General features: G+C 52.2%; 1 protein-coding gene across 17 annotated transcripts in view; it reads right to left on the bottom strand.

Moving 5' to 3' along the window:
- SLC12A9 (solute carrier family 12 member 9) overlaps positions 1–24,981 on the bottom strand; it is a 35,852-nt gene that overhangs the window by 9,991 nt on the left and 880 nt on the right. For 2 of the 17 annotated variants that reach the window (XM_015134492.3, XM_077996471.1), the window contains exons 1-5: positions 4,776–4,891; positions 3,235–3,457; positions 2,859–2,993; positions 1,472–1,603; positions 122–430 (exon numbers count right to left, since the gene is read on the bottom strand). In XM_015134492.3, the coding sequence (XP_014989978.3) occupies positions 122–430; positions 1,472–1,603; positions 2,859–2,993; positions 3,235–3,415 (757 nt within the window). In that variant the 5' untranslated portion in view covers positions 3,416–3,457; positions 4,776–4,891. Of the gene's footprint in view, positions 1–121; positions 431–1,471; positions 1,604–2,858; positions 3,027–3,214; positions 3,621–3,946; positions 4,028–4,771; positions 4,892–24,477; positions 24,968–24,981 lie in introns of those variants that run through there. The other 15 variants (XM_077996459.1, XM_077996465.1, XM_077996466.1 and 12 more) reach the window with 15 other exon arrangements.

Raw genomic sequence — 24,981 nt, 5'->3', positions numbered from 1 at the left:
CAGACCTCCTGCCCACCATTCCCTCTAACACCTGTGCTCATCCAGAGACTTTTAAGGGCCCAGCCCTGATGCTTGCCCACCCCTCGCCCCGAGATTCCTGCCACGGCAGTGCCCAGCTCACCAGCCAAGTTGTCCTTCAGGGTACTGCTGTTGAAGCCGGTGAAGTGGCCAAACCGGGGTGGCAGGGAGGAGCCATTGGGGCCAGGCCGAGGGGTCAAGGGGATGTCCCTTGGCCCCACAGCCACAAAGCTGATAAGCACAGAGGCCAGGGAGCCGGAGACCAGCAGGAATGTGAGGAATGAGGCCCTGGCGTAGAGGCCAGCTCCCAGGGTGCAGACCCCACCCACAAGGCCCAGCAGCAGGGAGCCATACAGCAGGTTCCAGCCGTAGCCCTGGGGCAGGACCCGGAGCCCACTGGGCCCTGTGGCATCTGGAAAGAGGTAGGGACAGAGTTAGAAGGCCCGATCCTAAGGCACCCCACCAGCCGGGCATGGTGGGTGGCTCACGCCTATAATTCCAGCACTTTGGGAGGCTGAGGTGGGAGGATCACTTGAGTCCAGGAGTTTAAAACTAGCCTTGGCAACATTGTGAAACCCCAACTCCACAAAAACTGCAAAAATTCGCCAGGCGTGGGGAGGCATGCCTGTAGTCCCAGCTACTGGGAGGCTGAGGTAGGAGAATCGCTTGAGCCCGGGAGGCAGAAGTTACATTGAGCCAAGATGGTACCACTGCACTCTAGCCTGGGTGACAGAGTAAGACCTTGCCTCAAGAAAAAAGAAAAAAAAAAGGGGGGCAGGGCGCCAGGGCTCACACCTGTAATCCCAACACTTTGGGAGGGCTGAGGCAGGTAGATCACTTGAGGTCAGGAGTTTGAGACTAGCCTGGCCAACACGGTGAAATCCCGTCGCTACTGAAAATACAATCCTTAGCCAGGCGTGGGGGTGAGTGCCTGTAATCCCAACTACTCAGGAGGCTGAGGCAGGAGAATCGCTTGAACGCAGGAGGCAAAGGTTGCAGTGAGGGGAGATCGCACCACTGCACTCCAGCCTGGGTGACAAAGCAAGACTCCATCTCAAAAATAAAAAAATAAAAAATAAAAAAAAAGAAGGTACCCAGCCCCAACCATGACCCAAAGCAAGACAAGCCCCCTCTACCCACCTGCTGTCAGAGAGACCACCTTCCCCACTTCCCTCTTAGCTCCATCCCAGCATCTTAGCTCTCCCTGGTGGTCTCTGTCAATTTTAAGAATCTTAGCCTGGTCTCTCCGATTAGATCCAAGCTCCCTGCAGGCAAGGACAATCTCAGAGATGTCCACATCTCCTGCACGATGCTGGCCACACAGCAGAAGCTCCAGAAAGCCAAGGTAATGGCTCAGTCTGCCCCTCTCCTGTAGAGGACCTTCTCCCTCATGATCCCACACTCCCAGACCCTGCAAACCCGCAGCACTGCCCAGATCAGACAGAGCACAGACCGGCCCCGAAGACGTCAAGCACAGACTCCACCAGTCCCAGCAGGGAGACGGCACAGCCACAGACGTTAGCCAGGTAGAACATGAGCCCAATGCTGCCCCCGACCTCGGGCCCCAGTGTGCGGCTGATCATGACTGAAAGTGGAAGCATTAAGGGAAAAGAGACTGAAATGGACGTGAGGAAGTTGCCATAGCTCCAAGCACTTAACCTGAGTGCAGCCAGGCCCCAGCCATGTGGCTTTGCACAAGTCACTCATACCCCCTGAGTGCCAGTTTCTGCATCTGTAAAACAATCACTGCCTAACAGATGAGATTGTTAGACCAGAAATTGGCATTAACATGTAGGGCAATGTTGATCTCCTTCATTATACGAGCCTGCCTGCTGCACATTTATTAAAACTTGCCCTGCCAGTCCAGGCATAGTGACTGACGCCTGTAATCCCAGCGTTTTGGGAGGCTGAGACAAGAGGATCACCTGAGGCCAAGAATTCAAGACCAGCCTGGGAAACATAGCAAGATTCCATCTCTACAAAAAATTTAAAAATTAAACAGGGGTGGTGGTTCATGCCTATAGTGCCAGCTACTCAGGAGGCTGAGGCAGGAGGATCACTTGAGCCCAGGAAGTCAAGACCGCAGTGAGCTATGATGGCGCCACTGCACTGCAGTCTGGGAGTCAGTGTCTTGCTCTGCTGCCCAGGTTGGAGTGCAGTGATGCGATCTTGGCTCACTGCAACCTCCACCTCCCAGGTTCAAGCGATTCTCGTGCCTCAGCCTCCCGAGTAGCTGGAATCACAGGCAAGTGCCAACATGCCCAACTAATTTTTGTATTTTTAGTGGAGACGGGTTTTCACCATGTTGGCCAGGCTGGTCTTGAACTCCTGGCCTCAAGTGATCCGCCCACCTCAGCCTCCCAAAGTGCTGGGATTACAGGCATGAGCCACCGCACCCAGCATAAAAAAAATTTTTTTTTTTTTGAGACGGAGTTACGCTCTGTCGCCCAGGCTGGAGTGCATGGCACGATCTTTGCTCACTGCAAGCTCTGCCTCCCAGGTTCACACCATTCTCCTACCTCAGCCTCCCGCTAGCTGGGACTACAGGCGTCCGCCACCATGCCTGGCTAATTTTTTTTTTTTTTTTTTAATACTTTTAGTAGAGACAGGGTTTCACCGTGTTAGCCAGGATGGTCTCGATCTCCTGACCTCGTGATGCGCCCACCTCGGCCTCCCAAAGTGCTGGATTACAGGCATGAGCCACTACGCCCGGCAAAAAATTTTAAGAATGAAGAAAAACACTTGTCTCGCCCCTGAGCCAACAAAGGTAATGGCCCCTTCCACACCCTCCCGAGCAGGCAGAACAGCCCAGACCCCAGTCCATTGATGTTGGAGGATACAGTAGGCTCCGCCCCCCTGCACGGCTCCATTGGTGGCGATGGCACAGACAGAAAGGACGGTGAGCGCCAGGATGAAGTAGGCAACCAGCAGCATGGCCAGGGCCTGCAGCAGCCCAGCATGGCCCACCACGAACCCTGAGGCAGGAGCAGCGAGTCAGGTCACAGGGGCTCACACCCTATATCCCCCACCCCCTGGGTCTGCAGAGCTCCAGGGTGGAGCTAAATGCAAGCCCACAGGGAGCCCCTCCCCAAACCCTTTAGCCAACCACTTCTCTTGGGTCCCCCTTCCTACTCTCATCCCAGTCCCATCTCCACCTCTCCCCATCATGTCCTCCTATACTACAGTCAGTCCACACGCGCCCCAGAACCCACTCACCAATCCTCAGAAAAACAACTATGCTGAACATGGACAGGACAGTGGGCACCACCACACCCAGGAAGGTGGACAGCTTCCGGGCAGATGCCCCTCCAGGAGCCCCGGCCCCATTGAGAGGGAGGGCAGTCCCCTCCTCCCCCAGGAGTCGGTAGGCCAGCAGAGGTGAGCTCTCACTGGCCATGGCTGAGCACGGGTAGAGGAAGACACAAATGGGTTAGGTGACCTGCAAAGGAGATTATGTTGCATCAAAAGCAGTCCCACAGAGCCCACCCACCCCCAAAGACCACTAATCAAATATCCCAAAGCCTCCCCAAAAGAGAGAGCTGCTCTCTACTAAAAATACAAAAATTGGCCGGGCTCAGTGGTTCACGCCTGTAATCCCAGCACTTTGGGAGGCCGAGGTGGGCGGATCACCTGAGGTCAGGAGTTCGAGACCACCCTGGTCAACATGGTGAAACCCCGTCTCTACTAAAAATACAAAAATTAGCCAGGCGTGGTGGCTCATGCCTATAGTCCCAGCTACTTGGGAGGCTGAGGCAGGAGAATTGCTTGAACCCAGGAGGCAGAGGTTGCAGTGAGCCAACACCGCGCCGCTGCACTCCAGCCTGGGCGACAGAGTGAGACTGTCTCAAACAAACAAAAAAAATTAGCCAGGCATGCAGGTGCATGCCTGTAATCACAGCTACTTGGGAGGCTGAGGCACAAGAATCACCTGAGTCCTGGAGGCTTAGGGCTGTAGCGAGCCGAGATCGCGCCACTGCACTCCAGCCTGGGTGACAGAGCGAGACCCTGTCTCAAGAAAAAAACAAAAAAAGACACAACCACAAGGAAACAGGAACGCACCCACACCCTGCTTACCAGCAGCTAAAAAGAGCCCATAGGGCTGCAAATGGTACCAGCCACTGCTCCACAAAAAAAGTGGTACCCCAAACCTGTCAGCAAGAGTTTCAGGGCCACTCCTGGCTCCTGGGGGCCACCCCTTCCCCTATGTTCCTGAGACTAGGGATGGCACCGGTTCTGCAAAGGGGCAAAGGTTCTCTGACGGCACAGGCTACTCCAGCCTCTCCTTCCTTAACTAGCAATGCAAGAGGAAGCAAATCTCCCAAAAGGGAAGTAAGTTGTGGGCAGGAGAGCCTTCGCCATCCTCTCCTTCGGTGTCCTGAGCTGCCCCTACCGAGACCCCCCATGCAATCACCGCACCCAAGAAACTTCCAACTCTTTCAAAACCCCACCCTCCGTCAATCCTCTCCCTCAACCCATCTCAACCCCCCACCCTCGCCTTAGCCTCCCCAGATTCCTCCCATCCACACGAGGCACCCCCCCTACAAACTCTACCAACCCAAACACACCCCTCGACTAGCAAAACAGAAACACAGACAGGCTCCCACCGAGCGACACAAGGTCCCCGGGTCCTCCTCCTCCTCCCCCAACCCGGGCTCCTGCCCCTTTGCGCCCGCTGGGGTGCAAAGGAGCCAAGATCTCCTTCTCCCCGGCCAGATGCACCCCACATCTCGGGGACCGCGGGGCACTCACTCACCCACCCGCAGGACGCAGCGCTCGGGGGATCCCCGCGAGCCGGGGGGCTCCGCCTCGGGCGGAGAGCGCACGGGGGCCGGAAAAGACAGCTGCGGCTACCGGGATGCCAGGCCCGGAGCCTGTCCCCACCCCCACCAGCACGCGCGCGCCATTGGTCCCCGTCCTCGGCCCCGCCCCGTGGGCGCGCCCGGGGAAGCCCGACCCTCTGTGCGCTCCCCCAGCCCGCGCGGCTCCAGCTCCACGTGCGCCTGGGTTGCAATGCAGCCCTGCAGACAAGCGTCCCCGGCAGGGCGTGGGCCGCGGGTCTCGGAGCCTCCATCACTTAGGTGCAAACAATCGTGGCCGCGGGGACCGGACCCCAATCCGAGCTCCGAGGCGTCGGGAGCAGCCACCCTCCTAAAGGGGGCGTGTGAGGACGGCGGAAGGCGGCAGGGAGGTGGGCGGGGCTGCGACACCTGAGCCAGGTGCGTCACCTGGAACTCCGGCCCGCTTCGTTCGGGGACTTCTGGAGTCCTAGTCCTCCAACCTTTCAAAGCCCTAGAACCTCCACCGGGTTCCAGCCTCGCCCCCTGACAGGCTGCGGGGATCCTCTCTTCGCGCCCGATCCAGCTGCGCTCTTCGCTTCGGCCACCGGAGGGAGCCATTGGCCGCCGAGCTGGGCCCAGCGTCGCTTTGCACCATCTGATGCCCGCTTTCGTGCCTCCCTGCACAGTGTTCTCACCTCCAGCAGAAACCCTAGAGCCTGTGAACTCTACTGAGAGCTGAGACTCTTTTTTCACTCTTTACAGATCCCATGAACAGCAGTATCGCCTGCCAACGCGTCCTCGTGTAAAATGGGCATAAACTCGAAACTCCCTCCTAAGGTTGTGAGTTCAGTGACCTAATAGGTACTCTAGAACAACACCTAAAGGTTCGATAAATTATCCCTTGCAAATAGCACTGTATTAAATTAGCCACTCTGTGAGGTTGGTACCGCTATTTCAATTTTTCAGATTAGCAAATTGAAGCTTGGAGAGTTTCAGATACATTTCTTTTCATTTCTTTTTTTTTTTTTTTTTTTTTTTTGAATCCAGGGATTATTGCACAGGCAGGAGTGCAGTGGCGCGATCTCGGCTCACTGCAACCTCAGCCTTTCTGTCTCAAGCATCCTGCCTCAGCCTCCTGAGTGCCTGGAGCTACACAGAGACACACCACCACGCCTGGCTAATTTTTAAATATTTTGTAGAGACCGGGTTTTGCCATGTTGCCCAGGCTTCTCTGGAACTTCTGAACTGAAGCGTGCGCCTGCAGTCCCAGCTACTCAGGAGGCTGAGGCAGGAGGTTCGCTTGAACCTGGGAGGCAGAGGTTGCAGTGAGCTGAGATTGCACCACTGCACTCCAGCCAGGGCGACAGAAAGAGACTCTGTCTCAAAAAAAAAAAAACGTTTTCAGGGTCAGTTATAAGCACTCCCTTGCATACCCTGGCCTGTCCGTCACTGAACTCTGTTTCTGTAAATCTCAACCTCCACCTTACCCTGTTACTCTGTGGTTTTGCCTTGGACCTTGTCTTCATCAATGACTGCAGCCCCTCCTCTTCAGTTCACCTCTTCTACTGCGCTTATTAAAGAAAAAAATCTGACTCTTGTTAAAACAGTAAGTCAGATTTATTCAGGACTATTTTGATTGGCACCAAGATGGTGGCAAGGAGCTGGGTGTGGTGGCTCACGCCTGTAATCTCAGCACTTTGGAAGACTGAGGCAGGAGGATCACTTGAGCCCAAGAGCTCCAGACCAGCCTGGGCAATATAGTGGGACCTCATCTCTACAAAATTTTTTTTAAAAAATTGGGCCAGGTGCGGTGGCTCACACCTGTAATCCCAGCACTTTCAGAGGCCGAGGTGGGCGGATCACGAGGTCAGGAGATTGTGACCATCCTGGCCAACATGGTGAAACCCCATCTCTACTAAAAATACAAAAATTAGCTGGGCGTGGTGGCACGCACCTGTAATCCCAGCTACTGGGGAGGCTGAGGCAGGAGAATCGCTTTTTTTTTTTTTTTTTTTTGAGACGGAGTCTAGCTCTGTTGCCCAGGCTGGAGTGCAGTGGCCAGATCTCAGCTCACTGCAAGCTCCGCCTCCCGGGTTTACGCCATTCTCCTGGCTCAGCCTCCCGAGTAGCTGGGACTACAGGCGCCTGCCACCTCGCCCGGCTAGTTTTTTTTTTTTTTGTATTTTTTAGTAGAGACAGGGTTTCACCGTGTTAACCAGGATGGTCTCGATCTCCTGACCTTGTGATCCGCCCGTCTCAGCCTCCCAAAGTGCTGGGATTACAGGCTTGAGCCACCGCGTCCGGCCGAGAATCGCTTTAACACGGGAGGCAGAGGTTGTGGTGAGCTGAGATCGCGCCACTGCACTCCAGCCTGGGCAACAAGAGCAAAACTCCATCTCAAAAAAACCAAAAAAAAAAAAAAAAGAAGAAAAGAAAACAATTAGCCAGGCGTGGTGGTGCATGCCTGTTGTCCCAGCTCCTCAGGAGGCTGAAACTGGAAGATCCCTTGAGCCCAGGAGGTTGAGTGAGCTATGATAGTGCCACTGCACTCGAGTCTGGGTGACAGAGTGAGACCCTGTCTCAAACAAACAAAAAAGACTGTGGCAAGGTGGAGTGGCTTGCACCTGTAATCCCAACACTTTGGGAGGCTGAGGCAGAAGGGTCATTTGAGGCCAGGAGTTCGAGACCAGCGTGGGCAACACAGACGACACTATCTCTAATTTTTTTTTTTAATCAGCTGGGCGTGGTGGCACACACCTGTAGTCCCAGCTACTCGGGAGGCTGAGGTAGGAGGATGGAGGCTGCGATGAGCTATGATCCTATGACTGCACACCCATCTGGGCGATACAGCAAGACCTTACCTCAATAAAAAGAAAGAAAAGGAAGGAAGGAATGAAGGAAGGAAAGAAGGGAGGGAGGGAGGGAAAGAAGGAGGGAGGGAGGGAAAATAAGGAGGCTGGGAGTTGTGGCTCATGCCTGTAATCCCAGCACTTTGGGAGGCCAAGGCAGGCGGATCACTTAAGGTCAGGAGTTCAAGACCAGCCTGACCAACATGGGGAAACCCTGTCTCTACTAAAAATACAAAAATTAGCCAGCATGGTGGCAGGCTTCTGTAGTCCCAGCTACTCGGGAGGCTGACATGGGAGAATCACTTGAACCTGGGGTGCAGAGGTTGCAGTGAGCTGAGATCACACTATTGCACTCCAGCCTGGGTGACAAAGCAAGACTCTGTTGCAAAAAAAAAAAAAAAAAAAAGGGAAGGGAAGATGTTGGGGAGGGAGAGAAGGGACACAGTAGAAAGAGGGTAAGATGGATGAAAATTTTAGTCAGTCTCCTCTAGGTCATCTTTTTTTTTTTTTTTTTTTTTTTTTTGAGACAGAGTCTCCCTCTGTTGCCCAAGGCTGTAGTGTGGTGGCGTGATCTTGGCTCACTGCAACCTCCCCATCCCAGGTTCAATTGTTTCTCCTGCCTCAGCCTTGGAGTAGCTGGGACTACAGGTGTCTGCCACCATGCCTGGTTAGTTTTTGTATTTTTAGCAGAGATGGCATTTCACCATGTTCTCCAGGCTGGTCTCAAACTCCTGACCTCAGTTGATCCACCCACCTCGGCCTCCCAAAGTGCTGGGATTACAGGCGTGAGCCACTGAGCCGGGCCTGGGTCCTCTTGACTGGGTCTCTCAATGTTGTGTTCCACTCCCTCCACATCCCTCCACTCCCTCCACATACTGCCTTGCCAGGTCTGCCTAGCCCAGTTTAGAGTGAATCTGGGAGGTTGAGGCTGCAGTGAGCTGTGATCACACCACTACACTCCAACCTGGATGACAGAGCAAGACCCCACTAAAAAAAATTTAAAAGACATTTAAGCTAGCTAAGAAGGGAAGTGAAGGCCGGGCCCGGTGGCTCACGCCTGTAATCCCAGCACTTTGGGAGGCCGAAGCAGGAGGATCACTTGAAGTCAGGAGTTCAAGACCAGCCTGGCCATCATGGTGAAATCCCGTCTCTACTAAAACTACAAAAATTAGCTGGGCCTGGTGGTGCACGCCTGTAATCCCAGCTACTTGGGAAGTTGAGGCACTCCCACCAAGGCGACAGAGCAAGGGTCCATCTCAAAAAAAAAAAAAAAAAACTAACCAAACACTCTCCTTATATTAGTTGTCTATCCTAGCTCACTCTCTTTTTTCTCCTTCCTTCCTTCCTTCTTTCCTTCCTTTCTTTCTCTTTCTTTCCTTCTTTCTTTCTTTCTTGATGGAGTCACGCTCTGTTGCCCAGGCTGGAGTGCAGTGGCACGATCTCGGCTCACTGCAGGCTCTGCCTCCCGGGTTCAAGTGATTCTCCTGCCTCAGCCTCTCAAGTAGCTGGGACTACAGGCACCCGCCACCACGCTCAGCTAATTTTTTGTATTTTTAGTAGAGACGGGGTTTCACCGTGTTAGCCAGGATGGTCTCAATCTCCTGACCTCGTGATCTACCCGCCTTGGCCTCCCAAAGTGCTGGGATTATAGGCATGAGCCACTGCACCCGGCCTTTTTTATTTTATTTTATTTAAACGGAGTCTCACTGTCACCCAGGGCTGGAGTGCAGTGGCACAATCTTGGCTCACTACAACCTCTGCCTCCTGGATTCAAGCAATTCTTCTGCCTCAGCCTCCCAAGTAGCTGAGACTACACACCACCACACCCGGCTAATTTTTGTATTTTTAATAGAGACAGGGTTTCACCATGTTGGCCAGGATGGTCTCAATCTCTTGACCTCGTCATCTGCCCACCTTGGGCTCCCAAAGTGCTGGGATTACAGGCGTGTGCCACCACCCCCAGCCTATCCTGGCTCTTTTTAATCCCTTCCTCTCACTTCTTTCTTTTACCTTTTTTTTTTTTTTTTTGAGGCAGAGTATCGCTCTGTCACCCAGGCTGGAGTGCAGTGGCATAATCTCAGCTCACTGCAACCTCCCCCTTCCAGGTTCAAGCAATTCTTCTGCCTCAGCCTCCCAAGTAGCTGAGACTACACACCACCACACCCGGCTAATTTTTGTATTTTTAATAGAGACAGGGTTTCACCATGTTGGCCAGGATGGTCTCAATCTCTTGACCTCGTCATCTGCCCACCTTGGGCTCCCAAAGTGCTGGGATTACAGGCGTGTGCCACCACCCCCAGCCTATCCTGGCTCTTTTTAATCCCTTCCTCTCACTTCTTTCTTTTACCTTTTTTTTTTTTTTTTTGAGGCAGAGTATCGCTCTGTCACCCAGGCTGGAGTGCAGTGGCATAATCTCAGCTCACTGCAACCTCCCCCTTCCAGGTTCAAGCAATTCTTCTGTCTCAGCCTCCCAAGTAGCTGGGATTACAGGTGCCCACCACCACACCCGGCTAATTTTTGTATTTTTAGTAGAGACAGGGTTTCATCATATTGGTCAGGCTGTTCTCGAACTCCTGACCTCAGGTGATACACCCGCCTCGGCCTCCCAAAGTGCTAGGATTACAGGCGTGAGCCAGCACGCCCAGCCCTTTCTTTCTTTTTCAATTAACTGGCCTCCAAAATTGATAACTCTCACTTTTTCTTAAACCCACTACACGGGCCGGGCGCGGTGGCGCAAGCCTGTAATCCCAGCACTTTGGGAGGCCGAGACGGGTGGATCACGAGGTCAGGAGATCGAGACCATCCTGGCTAACACGGTGAAACCCCATCTCTACTAAAAAATACAAAAAACTAGCCGGGCGAGGTGGCGGGCGCCTGTAGTCCCAGCTACTCGGGAGGCTGAGGCAGGAGAATGGCGTAAACCCGGGAGGTGGAGCTTGCAGTGAGCTGAGATCCGGCCACTGCACTCCAGCCTGGGCGACAGAGCAAGACTCCGTCTCAAAAAAAAAAAAAAAAAAAAAAAAAAACCCACTACACTTTGGGCTTTTGCCCTTCTGCAAAATGGAAAGTGCTCAGCAAGTCACCCATGCTTTCCACTTGGTCGAGGCAATGACCTCCGTTCAGTCCTCATTTTACTAAACAACCAGCATTATTTGACAGGCGTGCTCATTACCTTCTCCTTAGAACACTTTGCTCACTCGGCCTCTGGGATCCCAAATTCCTTTCTCTCCGTCGGCTCTGCTGGTTCTTCCTCATCTCACATCTTAACCTTGGAGCACCCTTAGGTGTTGTAGGAACAGCTGAGGGACCATGGTGGAACAGCAGCTCCACTAAGGACTGAAGCTCAGTCTTCAGACTCTTTTCAACAATTTTTTTTTTTTTTTTTGAGCGGAGTCTCGCTCTGTTGCCCAGGCTGGAGTGTAGTGGCACGATCTCAGCTCACTGCAACCTCTGCCTCCCGGGTTCAAGCGATTCTCCTGCCTCAGCCTCCCAGGTAGCTGGGACTAAGGTGCCTGCCACCATGCCTGGCTAATTTTTGTATTTTTAGTAGAGGTGAGTTTCATCATATTGGCCAGGTTGGTCTCGAACACCTGACCTCGTGATCCACCCGCCTCGGCCTCCCAAAGTGCCGAGATTACAGGTGTGAGCCACTGCGCCCAACCTCTTTTCAACATTTATACCCACTCCCTTCACAATCTCATCCAGTCTCATAGTTCTATTTTTTTCTGTATTTATTTATTATTTATTTATTTTTGAGACTTGGTCTCACTCTGTCGCCTAGGCTGGAGTACACTGGCACCATCATAGCTCGCAGCAACCTCTATCTCCCAGGCTCAAGCAATCTTCCTGCCTCAGCCTCCTGACAGGCACATGCACCCATGCTGAGCTATTTTTTATTTTTTGTAGAGAGGTTCTCACTATGTTGCCCAGGCTGGTCTTGAACTGATGGGCTCAAGTAATCCTCCCACCTCAGCCTCCCAAAATGCTGGGATTACAGACATGAGCCACCGCATCCGGCCCAATCTGTTTGAATTCCTTCTATATAATAGTGCCTCCAAGGGTGTACCTTTAGCCCAGACCTCTGCTCTGAACTTCAGACTGTATAACTAACAATCTACTACCATCTTTTTTTAATTATTTTTATTGTTTTTTATTTTTTGGGGATGGAGTCACTCTGTCACCCAGGCTGGAGTGCAGTGGTGAGACCTCTGCTCACTGCAACCTCCTCCTCCCAGGTTCAAGTGATTCTCCTGCCTCAGCCTCCCCAGTAGCTGGGATTACAGGTGCATGCCACCACGCCTGGCTAATTTTTGTATTTTTAGTAGAGATGGGGTTTCACCGAGTTGGCCAGGCTGGTCTCAAACTTCTGACCTCACGTGATCCACCCACCTCGGCCTCCCAAAGTGTTGGGATTACAGGCGTGAGCCATGGCACCCAGCTCTACCACCATCTCTGCTTGGACATCAAATGGACAACTCAAACTTGGTATGTCCAATACCAAATATTCAAACTCCCACCACCTACTCCTCCTGTGGTCCTCTCATCTCTCCCACCACTCAGGCCAGAAACCAGGGGTTACACCGGAATACTCTCACACCCAACATCCACACCATAGACAATTCCTCTGGCCTCCACTTTCAAGTTATAACCAGTCTGCAACCACATTTTACCACCCAGTCCAAGCCACCATCACTTCTTCCGCGTTTTCACAATAGCCTCCTAACTGGTTTTCCCACTTCTGCACTTGTCCCAAAGTCTATTCTCAACTGAGCAGCTAGAGGGATGCTGTTTAAGTAACTATCCATTCCTGATGGTTGCCACCTTTCATAATTCTCCAATGACATGCCTTTCTCCTCAAAGTTAAAGCCAAAGGCCGCATCTGTAAGGAGGATGGCCTGACTTACCAACTACAGTCCTGCTGTATGCCTGATGCCTTGACTTCAATATTAACAGCATCTCTCGGCTGGGTGCAGTGGCTCACACCTGTAATTCCCCCATTTTGGGAGGCCACGGCGGACAGATCACTTGAGGTCAGGCGTTTAAGACCAGCCTGGCCAACATTGTATTTCTACTAAAAATGCAAAAAAATTAGCTGGCATGGTGCCGCACGCCTGTAATCCTAGGTACTGGGGATGGTGAGGTGGGAGGATCGCTTGAGCCTGGGAGGCCAGGTCGCAGTGAACAGAGATCGCGTCCCTGTACTCCAGCCTTGGTGACAGAGTGAGACTCCATCTCAAAATACATACATACATACGTAAATAAATAAATAAATAAATAATAGTATCTCCTTTGCTCAGAAGTGTTCCAGAATGCTAGGCATGGTGGTCCATGCCTGTAATGCGGCCTCTCCAGTCCCACATCTCTCTTCTCACCTCCTGTGCGTGCCCCACTAGGGCCTCTGGGCTGTTCCTCAGACAACCCCGGAACCTCTTTTAGATCTTCTGGACTCAAATATTATCTTCCTAGTGAAATCTTCCCTGCCAATCCCATTTAAAATTGAACCACAGGCCGGGCGCGGTGGCTCAAGCCTGTAATCCCAGCACTTTGGGAGGCCGAGACGGGCGGATCATGAGGTCAGGAGATCGAGACCATCCTGGCTAACACGGTGAAACCCCGTCTCTACTAAAAATACGAAAAGCTAGCCGGGCGAGGTAGCAGGCGCCTGTAGTCCCAGCTACTCAGGAGGCTGAGGCAGGAGAATGGTGTAAACCCTGGAGGCGGAGCTTGCAGTGAGCTGAGATCGTGCCACTGCACTCCAGCCTGGGCAACAGAGCGAGACTCCGTCTCAAATAAATAAATAAATAAATAAATAAATAAATAAATAAAATTGAACCACATGGCTGGGCGCTACAATCCCAAAGCTTTGGGAGGTGGAAGCAAGAGGATCACTTGAGCCCAGGAGTGTGAGACCAGCCTGGGCAACATAACAAGACTGTCTCCACAAAAAAATTTAAAAATTGAAATAAATTTTTTATTATTTATTTATTTATTTATTTATTTTTGAGGTGGAGTCTCGCTCTGTCGCCCAGGCTGGAGTGCAGTGGCCGGATCTCAGCTCACTGCAAGCTCCGCCTCCCGGGCTTACGCCATTCTCTTGCCTCAGCCTCCCGAGTAGCTGGGACTACAGGCGCTCGCCACCACGCCCGGCTAGGTTTTTTTTTTTGCATTTTTTAGTAGAGACGGGGTTTCACTGGGTTAGCCAGGATGGTCTCGATCTCCTGACCTCGTGATCCAGCCGTCTCGGCCTCCCAAAGTGCTGGGATTACAGGCTTGAGCCACCGCGCCCGGCCGAAATAAATTTTTTAAAAAATTAATAGATGAAATAAAATTGGCTGGGCGTGGTGGGTCCCGCCTGCAATCCCAGCACTTTGGAATCACGAGGCAGGCGGATCACCTGAGGTTGGGAATTCAAGACCAGCCTGCCCAACATGGTGAAACCCGTCTCTACTAAAAACAAAAATTAGCTGGGCGGGCGTGGTGGCACACACCTGTAATCCCAGCTACTCTTGAGGCTGAGGCAGGAGAATTGATTGAACTTGGGAGGTGGACGTTGCAGTGAGCCGCGATTGCACCACTGCACTCCAGCCTGGGTAACAAAGTGAGACTCCGTCTCAAAAATAAATACATAAAAATAAAATTAAACCATCGTACCTCCTCCCTTTTTCCTATTTTTTTTCCTCCATAGCACTTAACACCATCTAACTGATATATATTGTTTATGTATCTTGTTCATTGATTGCCTACTCCCAATAGAAAGTTAAGCTCAGGACGAGCTCGGTGGCTCAGGCCTCTAATCCCAACACTTTGGGAGGCCAAGGGTGGAGAATCACTTGAGGTCAGGAGTTCGAGGCTGCAATGAGCTATGATCGTGCCCATGCACTCAGCGTAGGTAACAGAGAGAGATCCTATCTCAAAAACGAAAGGAAGTTAAGCTCTACGAAACAGGAGCTTCAGTTTTCTTCGCTACTGCCCTGCGCCTGGAAAAACCAAACATTCACGGTGGCTGCTGCAACTCTCCAGAATCCGCCCCACTGCACGCCAGCAGTCGGAGGCCTGGGGCGTGCTGCTCTCGTGACTGACTGCCGGGAAGGAAGGATGGCGGCGCCCAAGATGGCTTCAGAGAGAGGGCAACCAACGAGAGGACGCCGGCCCGCCAGAGCGTCCACGCCGCCGCCTTTTCTACGGTTGCGTCCTGGGAAGGCGCGAATTGTGGGGCTGCGTGCGGGTCGTCCCCTCCACCATTTTTTAATGGAAAAAATAATAATTCTCAAAGACGGTTTGGTCCGACCTGCCTCCCCACCTCTTTTCATCCCCAGGATCCCAGGCGTGTAAAAGACGGATTGTGGGACTGGGCGCAGTGACTCATGCCTGTAATCCCAGCGCTTTGCGGGGCCACGGCGAGAGTATCGCTTGAGCCGAGAGGTTCGAGACCAGCCTGGGCAACATAGCGAGCCCGTATCTCTATTTTTAAAAATCGTGTATAGAAATAGAGGAGATTGTGGGATTCAGTATCAGAGATTCTCTCCCTTGGTGTCAACGCCCCTGTCAACCTATTAGGTGACCTCAGAGTGGCCCCCCAGCCCTCACTTATAGGGATCCCCGATCCTGGAACACACACATGCCCCATCTGCTCTGAGGGGACAAGGAGATCCAATGGCACTCTCAGAGTTAGGCCTTAAATGCTAATTTCCTGGAGATCCGCCCACTTCACCCCCACCCTCCCCCACCCCATTCCTGCTGTAAACTCCCCAGGATTAAGTCTGGTGAATCTGGGCCGCCTCCCCCAGGTCCCAGGGGCAGATGAGCCCTTGGCCACCGCCCCTCCAATTTCCTGCAGACCCAGCAAACAAAAGACTCTCGGGAAGAGAGGCGAGCTGAGCTGGGCGCCTTTCCTGCAAGAACAGCTGATGGGGCAAAACGGCCCAGGAGTGAGCCGAGGGGAGGGATGAAATTCCAGGGTTCCTAGAGGGCAGCAGTGCGAGGCCGGACCCCTGGATCCTGGGGAGGGAGGGTATCCGGGCAGCAGCTGGATGTGGAAGGCTCTGGCCAGACAGGTTGCCGGGCTGTGGCGCATGGGGTGATGTCAGCCTTAGGGAATGGAGGGGGGGTGGGTTCTCTGAGGTTCAGGTGCGCTCTCTAGTCCCCAGGCTGGAAGAGTGGGGGCTGGGAGAGGCCTGAGGCCCTGCGTCATCTCCTCTGGGGCTCGGCCTACCTTCCCCTGGCCCGACCTGCTACCCTCGGTGCTGGCTCCACCCGGCCTGGCTTCCTGCTCCTCCCCACACAGACCTTTCTGTGCCAAGCTCCCCTAACCAGCCCAAGAGCTTCTTGTCCCTTCCGGACCCTGGTATCCTAGCCTCCAGCCACAAATAGTCCTTCTTACTTTCCCTCCTAGAGCCAGCCTCCTGCCTCCCCCTGCCCCTATTCCCAGCCAGGACACAATAGTCAGGGAAGGGGCCACAGTGTAGTCTAGTGGGTGCAGGGATGCTGGCATGGGGGGGCTTGGCCTCATATCCTGCCAGGCTGTCAGGGGAAGAGAGGAAACAAAAGACTTCCCCCTACTGGGACAATGAGCCTCCCACTACCTCTCCCCAACCCTCCCACTCCCGCCTACCTTTCCACTTCCCTCCCTGAACAGCCGTTCTTAGCTCTGGCCCTAGCCCCTTAGCCTCTCTCTCCTCCACCTCCATGCCCTCTAGCATCCCTGGCCTCTGCTGAAAGCTCTGCTCTTCTCCTCTCATTCCTATCAGCTCACTGATGCTCACTGCCATTTCTAGCTATTTCTCTCAGCCTCTTGCTGTTCCAACAGCACTCAAGAGCCCTTCCTCTATCCCCAGCACTGAGGCGGGGAGCAGGATGGGAAAGTCTGCATGAAATGTTAAAGGGTCAATCACACCCTTTTGTGTGTGTGTGTGTGTGTGTGTGTGTGTGTGTGTGTGTGTTTGAGACAGAATGTCGCTCTGTCACCCAGGCTGGAGTGCAGTGGTGCAATCTCGGCTCACTGCAACCTCTGCCTCCCTGGTTCAAGCAATTCTCCTGCCTCAGTCTCCCAAGTAGCTGGAACTACAGGTGTGCACCACCACACTCAACTAATTTTTGTATTTTTAGTAGAGACAGGGTTTTGCTATGTTGGCAAGAATGGTCTCGATCTCTTGACCTCGGGATCTGCCTGCCTTGGCCTACCAAAGTGCTGGGATCACAGGGGTGAGCCACCGTGTCCCCCGCCTTTTTTTTTTTTTTTTTTTTGGAGGACGGAGCCTTGCTCTGTTGCCCGGGCTGGAGTGCAGTGGAACCATCTCAGCTCACTGCAACCTCTGCTTCCCGAGTTCAAGCGATTCTCCTGCCTCAGCCTCCCAAGTAGCTGGGATTACAGGCACCTGCCACCATGCCCAGCTAATTTTTTTTTTTTTTCTGGGGGGAACGAAGTTTTGCTCTTGTTGCCCAGGCTGGAGCGCAATGGCGCGATCTCGGCTCACTGCAACCTCTGCCTCCCAGGTTCAAGTGATTCTCCTGCCTCAGCCTCCTGAGTAGCTGGGATTACAGTCGCCCGCCACCATGCCTGGCTAATTTTTGTATATTTAGTAGAGACGGGGTTTCACCACGTTGACCAGGCTGGCCTTGAACTTCTGACCTCAGGTGATCCACCCACCTCGGCCTCCCAAAGTGCTGGGATTACAAGCGTGAGCCACCACGCCTGGCGATGCTCAACTAATTTTTGTATTTTTAGTAGAGACTGGGGTTTCACCATATTGGCCAGTCTGGTCTCAAACTCCTGACCTCAGGTGATCCACTTGCCTTGGCCTCCCAAAGTGCTGGGATTACAGGCGTGAGCCACTGTGCCCGGCCAATCACACTCTTCTGTTTAATTTTTTTGTTTGTTTGTTTTGAAACAGGGTCTCACTCTGTTGCCCAGGCTGGAGTGCAGTGGCGCAATCATGGCTGCTCACTGCAGCCTCCACCTCCTGGGCTCAAGCAATCCTCCTGTCTCAGCCTCCTGTAGAATTGGGATTACAGGTGTGAGCCACCATGCCCAGCCTATTATTTTTATTTTTGAGACAGGGTTTTGCTTTGTTGCCCAGGCTGGAGTGCAGTGGTGTGATCTCACTACAACCTCTGCCTCCTGAGCTCAGGTGATCCTCTCTTCTCAGCCTCCCGAATAGCACGCTCCACCACACCCAGCTAATTTTTGTAGAGACGAGGATTCATCATGTTGCCCAGGCTGGTCTTGTACTCCTGGTCTCAAGTGATCTGCCAGCTGCGGACTCCCAAGTGCTGGGATTATAGGTGTGAGCCACCGCGCCCAACCCTTAACATCTCCTGAATCCTCCCCTGGCTCCATACGTGCATGCACCATCCCGCTCAACACACACACACTCACACACATACGCCTATCTGGGTTCAAGCCCACGTAGTCACTTGGATACTGCACTGGTTTCCCCACCTTCAGTCTTGATTCCTTTCAATCCATTCTCCAAAGTTGTACAAGTGGGATCTTCCTCTACAAACCATACAGTGTGGTTTCTTGGCCTAAAACCCTTCTCTACCTCCCCAGGGCAGTCCTATAGAAACCCGTAATGACCTGAGGCTGGCCCTCACTCACCTCTCCAGTTCACCCATGGTCACTATCCTTGCCCTCTGGGTCGTGAACTCTGGCAGCTCTCTGAATGGGGCGATCTCACAACTCTGCCTTTAAACTTCTTTCCTGCCAGTCTCCTCTAGGACTCATTCAGACATCTTCACCTTCTGCAGAAAGCTCGCCTGAACCTGCATCAGCTGTGCTTCCTGCATGATCCTGTACAGTCTGTGCACCATGACTTAGGCTATGCGCTTACCCATCTGGATGCTGGTGAGGCCTTGTGGCTGTTTCTACCCCTGACTTGTTCAATCCTGGAAATTAGAAAATGACTAGGTGTCCTCCATTTTCAATTTTTATTTTATTTTATTTTTTCTTTCTTTTTTTTTTTTCCCTTTTGAGACGGAGTCTCGCTCTGTCGCCCAGGATGGAGTGCAGTGGTGCGATCTCGGTTTACTGCAAGCTCCGCCTCCCGGGTTCATGCCATTCTCCTGCCTCAGCCTCCTGAGTAGCTGGGACTACAGGTGCCTGCCACCATGCCTGGCTAATTTTTGTATTTTTAGTAGAGACGGGGTTTCACCGTGTTAGCCAGGATGGTCTTGATCTCCTGACCTCGTGATCCGCCCGCCTCGGCCTCCCAAAGTGCTGGGATTATAGGCGTGAGCCACTGCGCCCAGCTATATTTTCTTTTTAAAGATGGGGTCTCACTATGTTGCCCAGGCTGGCCTGGAACTCCTGGGCTCAAGTGATCTTCCTACCTCAGCCTCCCAAAGTGCTGGGATTCCAGGCATGAGCCACCACAACTTGCCTGTTTTTTTTTTCTTTGTTTTTTGTTTTGTTTTGTTTTGTTTTGAGACAGAGTCTCGCTCTGTTGCCCAGCCTGGAGTGCAGTGGTACAATCTCAGCTCACTGCAACCTCTGCCTCCTGGGTTCAAGCAATTATCGTGCCTCAGCCTCCTGAGTAGCTGGGATTACAGGCGTGCACCACTGCACCTGGCTAATTTTTTGTATTTTTAGTAGATACAGGCTTTCACCATGTTGGCCAGGCTGATCTTGAACTCCCAACCTCAGGTAATCCACCTGCCTCAGCCTCCAAAGGTGCTAGGATTACAGGTGTGAGCCACTGCACCCAGCCTTTTTTTCAACTTTTTTTTTTTTTTTTGGCCTCACACAGTACTAGAATTAGGTAGGAGTTTGAGACCAGCCTGGACAACATAGCAAGATCTCATGTCTACAAAAAATAAAAATAAAATAAAATAAATTAGCCAGGCCAGGTGCTCTGGATCACACCTGTAATCATAGGACTTTGGGAGGCTAAGGCGAGATGATCACTTGAGCTCAGGAGTTCAAGACTAGCCTGGGCAACATAGTGAGACCCTGTCTCTACAAACACTAAAAATGTTAGCTAGGCATGGTTGCACACGCCTATAGTCTCAGCTACTTGGAAGGCTGAGGCAGGAGGATAGCTTGAGCCTGGGAGTTTGAGGCTGCAGTGAACCTCGATCGTGCTACTGCACACTCCAGCATGGGTGACAAAGGGAGACCCTGTTTCTTAAAAAAAAAAAAAAAAAGTATAAAAATTAATCTTTGGATTGAGAGAAGAAATCCCAACTGACCTCAAATGTTTAAAATATGACAAATATCATAAATATTATATAAGCTAGAAAAATAACATTTATAGTAAATAAGCTTGACATAGCCCTGGAATACGTATTTGCTACCTTTTTCTTAGATGTGTACTCTTTGATCACCTCTTCATATGATGATTTTGTAATATTATTTTCTATTCTTTCTCCATGTTTCCTGTAGGATGGCTAATTAATTTTTTCTTTGAGATGGGGTCTCGCTCTGTTGCCCAGGCTGGAATGCAGTGGTGCCATCACGGCTCCCTGCAGCCTAGACCTCTCAGGCTCAAGTGATCCTCCCACCTCGGCCTCCCCAGTGTCTGAGACCATAGCCACATGCCACCACGCCCAACTATTTTTTTATTTTATTTTATTTTTTGGTAGAGACAGGGGTATCCCTTTGTTGCCCAGGCTGGTCTCAAACTCCAGGACTCAAGCAATCCTCCTGCCTTGGCTTCCCAAAGTGCTGGAATTACAGGCGTGAGCCACAGTGCCTGGCTAAGTTTTTTTTTGTGGGGGGGTGTGGTCGGGGGAATGGAGTCTCGCTCTGTTGCCAGGCTGGAGTGCAGTGGCATGATCTCTGCTCACTGCAGCCTCGGCCTCCCAGGTTCAAGTGATTCTCCTGCCTCCGCCTCCCAAGCAGCCTGGCTAAGTTTTTAAGGTTTCATTATTGTTTATAAAAATTTATTTGAGCTTTACAACTCTGTTGGTAATGTTGAAAGCTCTATCAAATTCCTTTTGTAACAGAGCTGTAAGATTTCAGGTCTGAATAGTGTTGTCCTGCTGAAACTCACCTTCGAAACTGTTTAAATTGATGGCACTTATTAACCAGGGCCATGGAAGAAGCCAGGCAGGTGACAGGTGCTGAAGCTTAAACTTCATGAACTTTGGGGTAAACCTGAACTTTGGACCCGACACAGTTAGGTGGCCCAGAAGAGGGGGAGACTGAGATGTGGAAAGAGTAATGAGAAGTTCAACAATTTACAGAGAAAGGGATGATTTGTTGCTTGTTATTTCTTACAATAGGAAAAGCTCTAACTCCAGGATTACTCAAAACAACTGTCATGATCTGGACGAGAAGAAGTAAACTCATTAGCCCAGCATGGTCCCAGGCTGGGGTCCCAGCTCCTTGGGAGGCTGATGGAGGATTGTTTGAGCCCAGGGGGTCAAGGCTGCAGTGAGCCATGACTGTGCCACTGCACTCCAGCACGGGCAACAGAGCAAGACCCTATCTCTAAAAAAAAAAGAGAGCCAGGTGCGGTGGTTCACGCCTGTAATCCCAACACTTTGGGAGGCCAAGGCAGGTGGATCACCTGAGGTTGGGAGTTTGAGACCAGCCTGACCAACATGGAGAAACCCCGTCTCTACTAAAAATACAAAATTAGCTAGGCATGGTGGCGAATGCCTGTAATCCCAGCTACTCGGGAGGCTGAGGTGGGAGAATTGCTTGAACCCGGGAGGCGGAGGTTGCGGTGAGTCGAGATCCCACCATTGCACCCAGCCTGGGCAACAAGAAGGAAACTCTGTCTCCAAAAATAAAATAAAATAAAATAAAATAAAATAAAATAAAATAAAATAGAAAAAAAGAAAACTGCAGTAGCTGGCGGTGAATGCTATGTGCAAGTACTGACAATGCAACATGTGATAGTAGTGTATTGCTCTGGGCTGGGAACAAAGGTGGCAGCCTAATATTTTGGGTAGGGAACAGCAAAGTACTCTAATAATGAGGAAGGGAGAGCCTGAGATTTGTTTGGTTTGCAGAACAGGCATGGATTCAGGCAGTAATGTCAGTGCTCATCCATGTTCTGTAATTCAGTGGCTACTGAATTTGCTTGCCTGGAAAGCAGTTCTGGGTGGTCTGAGGGCAGAGGACATGACTTCACACACACAGGATAGACCAAGGGTGGTTCCTGAGAACTGAAGTGAAAATCTCAGATGTCATCTCCACGTAAACGGGAAATCATGGGATTTTTTTTTACCAGGTTATAATTCACCAGATGACATAAAACTATATTAATTTTTACCAGATTCTCTTTGAGGCCAGGAGCCATGTTTTACAAATCTTGAAAACTAGCAATGTGATCACTCAGCACATAGCAGAGGCTCAAGAAATATTGCATTTATTCATTCTTTTTTTTTAAATTTATTTATTTATTTATTTTTAGTAGGGACAGGGTTTCACTGTGTTAGCCAGGATGGTCTCCATCTCCTGACCTCGTGATCCACCTGTCCTGGCCTCCCAAAGTCCTGGGATTACACGCATGAGCCACTGCACCCGGCAATTTATTTGTTCTTTGACTAGCATACACTACATGGTAGGAAATGGATTACTGCCTCCTGGTGTGGGGGGTGGGCTGATGACCTGACATGGGATAGAATGTTTTCTTTTCTTTTTTTTTTTTTTTTGAGATGGAGTCTCGCTGTGTCTCCCAGGCTGGAGTGCAGTGGCGTGATCTTGGCTCACTGCAAGCTCCGCCTCCCGGGTTCACGCCATTCTCCCGCCTCAGCCTCCCAAGTAGCTGGGACAACAGGCGCCCGCCACCACGCCCAGCTAGTTTTTTTTTTTGTATTTTTAGTAGAGACGGGGTTTCACCATGTTAGCCAGGATAGTCTCGATCTCCTGACCTCGTGATCCACCCACGGGATAGAATGTTTTCTTTCTTTCTCTCTCTCTTTATTTCTCTCTCTCTTCCTCTCTCTCTTGCTTTCTCTCTTCCTCTCTTTCTCTCTCCCTTTCTCTCTCTTTCTTACGGGGTCTCGCTATATTGTCCAGGCTGGTCTCAAACTCCTGGACTCAAACGATCCTCCCATCTTGGCCTCCCAAAGTGCCGGCATTACAGGTGTGAGTCACTGTGCCCCACTGAGATGAGTGTTTTCCTTTTTATTATTAATTCATTTATTTTGAGACAGAGTTTCACTCTGTTGCCCAGGCTGGAATACAGTGGCACGATTTCAGCTCACTGCAACCTCCACCTCGCAGGGTTCAAGCAATTCTCCTGTCTCAGACTCCCTAGTAGCTAGGACTACAGGTGTGCGCCATCATGCCCAGCTGATTTTTGTGTTTTTAGTAGAGAAGGGGTTTCACCATGTTGGCCAGGCTGGTCTCGAACTCTTGGGCTCAAGTGATCCACCCGCCTTGGCCTCCCAAAATGCTGAGATCACAGACCTGAGCTACTGTCCCCAGCCAGAAGACATAACTTTTAGAGGCTACAGGATCTGGGTACAGAGTGAGAGTGGCAAAAGGCAGGGCAGGGGTTTGGGAGAGGGTTGCAGAGAACCCCGAGGGAGAAGCTGAATAAGAGAAGGGGAGACTGGGCCTGCACTGGGGAGGGAGGAGGGAATTCCCAGCTCCAGGCTGGTCTGCCTGGCTCCAGCAGAGCCGGCTGTTTCCTGCCCTCGGTGACCCCCTCCCCACCCCAACCCGTGCGCAGGACCCAGGCAGAACAGCGAGGAAGGGCAGGGGTGTGGGGAACACCTCTTGCAGCAGGAAGATAAGTAAGCTGGGACAAGAGGTTATCACAGGCCTGGCTGTCCTATCTGGGACGTAAGGGAGCTTGGCAGCCCCCCAAGCATCCTGGACTCCAACATCTCTCTTGCTGGGCTCTTCAAGATTCTGTCCCCCAGCAGGGCGCGGTGGCTAACGTCTGTAATCCCAGCGCTTTGAGAGGCCAAGGTGGGTGGATCACTTGAGGTCAGGAGTTCGAGACCAGCCTGGCCAACATGGCGAAACCCTGTGTCTACTAAAAATACAAAAACTAGCCGGGGGTGGTGCCCTGCGCCTGTAATCCCAGCTACTCGGGAGGCTGAGGCAGGAGAATCGCCTGAACCCGGGAGGCGGAGGTTGCAGTGAGCCGAGATCACACCACTGCACTCCAGCCTGGGAAATAAAGGGAGACTCCGTCTCAAAAAAAGAAAGAAGGATTCTGTCCCCGCTAATTTCTGTGGGAGTCTAAGCCCTTTCTTTCTGCCCCTTGCAGGGGCTGACTCCAATCCATCCATCCATCCAGTAACCCATACCGTAAGTTCCCTGAAGTAGAAGGGGGTTGGTGGGAGGAGCACGGCTGTGCTGGACCCTCCCCGCTAACTGATGGGAGGGTGAGGGGAGTTGGTAATGAGAGGAAGGGCCCCTCCCAGTCATCCCGAGGGCCCCCAGGAGCCAGACAGGAAACAGCTCAGGAAAGACAGCAGCCGCAGCCGCAGCCCCAGCCTCAGGGGTCATGGCTGCAGGCGGCGGGGAAGCCCCCCCAAAACACGAGAGTGAGAGTGAGAAGGACGATTTGGAGATCTAGCCGGACCCCTCACCCTCTTGGACACACCCACCTTTTTTTTTTTTTTTTTTTTTTTTTTTTTTTAAAGACTTCGTCTCACTCTGTAGCCCAGGCTGGAATGCAGTGGCTGGATCTTAGCTCTCAGCTCACTGCAACCTCCGCCTCCCGGGTCCCGGTTCAAGCAATTCTCCTGCGTCAGCCTCCCGAGTAGCTAGGATTACAGGCGCGCGCCACCGTGCCCAGCTAATTTTTGTATTTTTAGTAGCGACGGGGTTTCACCATGTTGGCCAGGCTGGTCTTGAACTCCTGACCTCAAATGATCCGCCTGCCTCGGCCTCCCAAAGTGCTGGGATTACAGGCGTGAGCCACAGCGCCCGGCCACACCCACCTTTTCTTTACCGTTGCTTCCTCGATTTTTCTGTACTCCCCAGCGCAGCTTAGTGCGCGCCCCCTCCGGACATTTTCCAGGGCTTGGTTGCGCGCACAGTAGGTCCTCAACACTGAATGTTTATGGGGTGACTGTGAACGTTCGCTGCAAGGTTATCCAAACTGGGACTGCTCCTTGAGGTCCCCTGGGCGGCCCTCTATTCTCCAAAGCTTCTACTCCCTTTTCCTTCCTTTTCCCCCAAACGCAGTCCCTGCGCCCACTAGAGGGTGGTGGGCGCATCCAAGAGCGGCATCTGGAGTCCGCAGCAAGGTCAGAGCGGGCTTTGTGAGCGCGGTGAACATTTACGTGCACGCCTGGGCGGCCCTCCGTGTTGCTGCTAGGTGTGTGTTTTCTCTGCTCCCTGGTGCCAGCCGGGTTCGGGCCTGTCCCGGGGGTCCCCGGGCCCCAGCCCCGACATGCTCTGTGCCAGACAGCGCGCAAAGCCA

Source organism: Macaca mulatta, chromosome 3 (genome assembly GCF_049350105.2).
Source record: "Macaca mulatta isolate MMU2019108-1 chromosome 3, T2T-MMU8v2.0, whole genome shotgun sequence".
Lineage (NCBI taxonomy): Eukaryota > Metazoa > Chordata > Mammalia > Primates > Cercopithecidae > Macaca > Macaca mulatta.
This window is presented reverse-complemented; position numbering and strand designations above follow the sequence as displayed.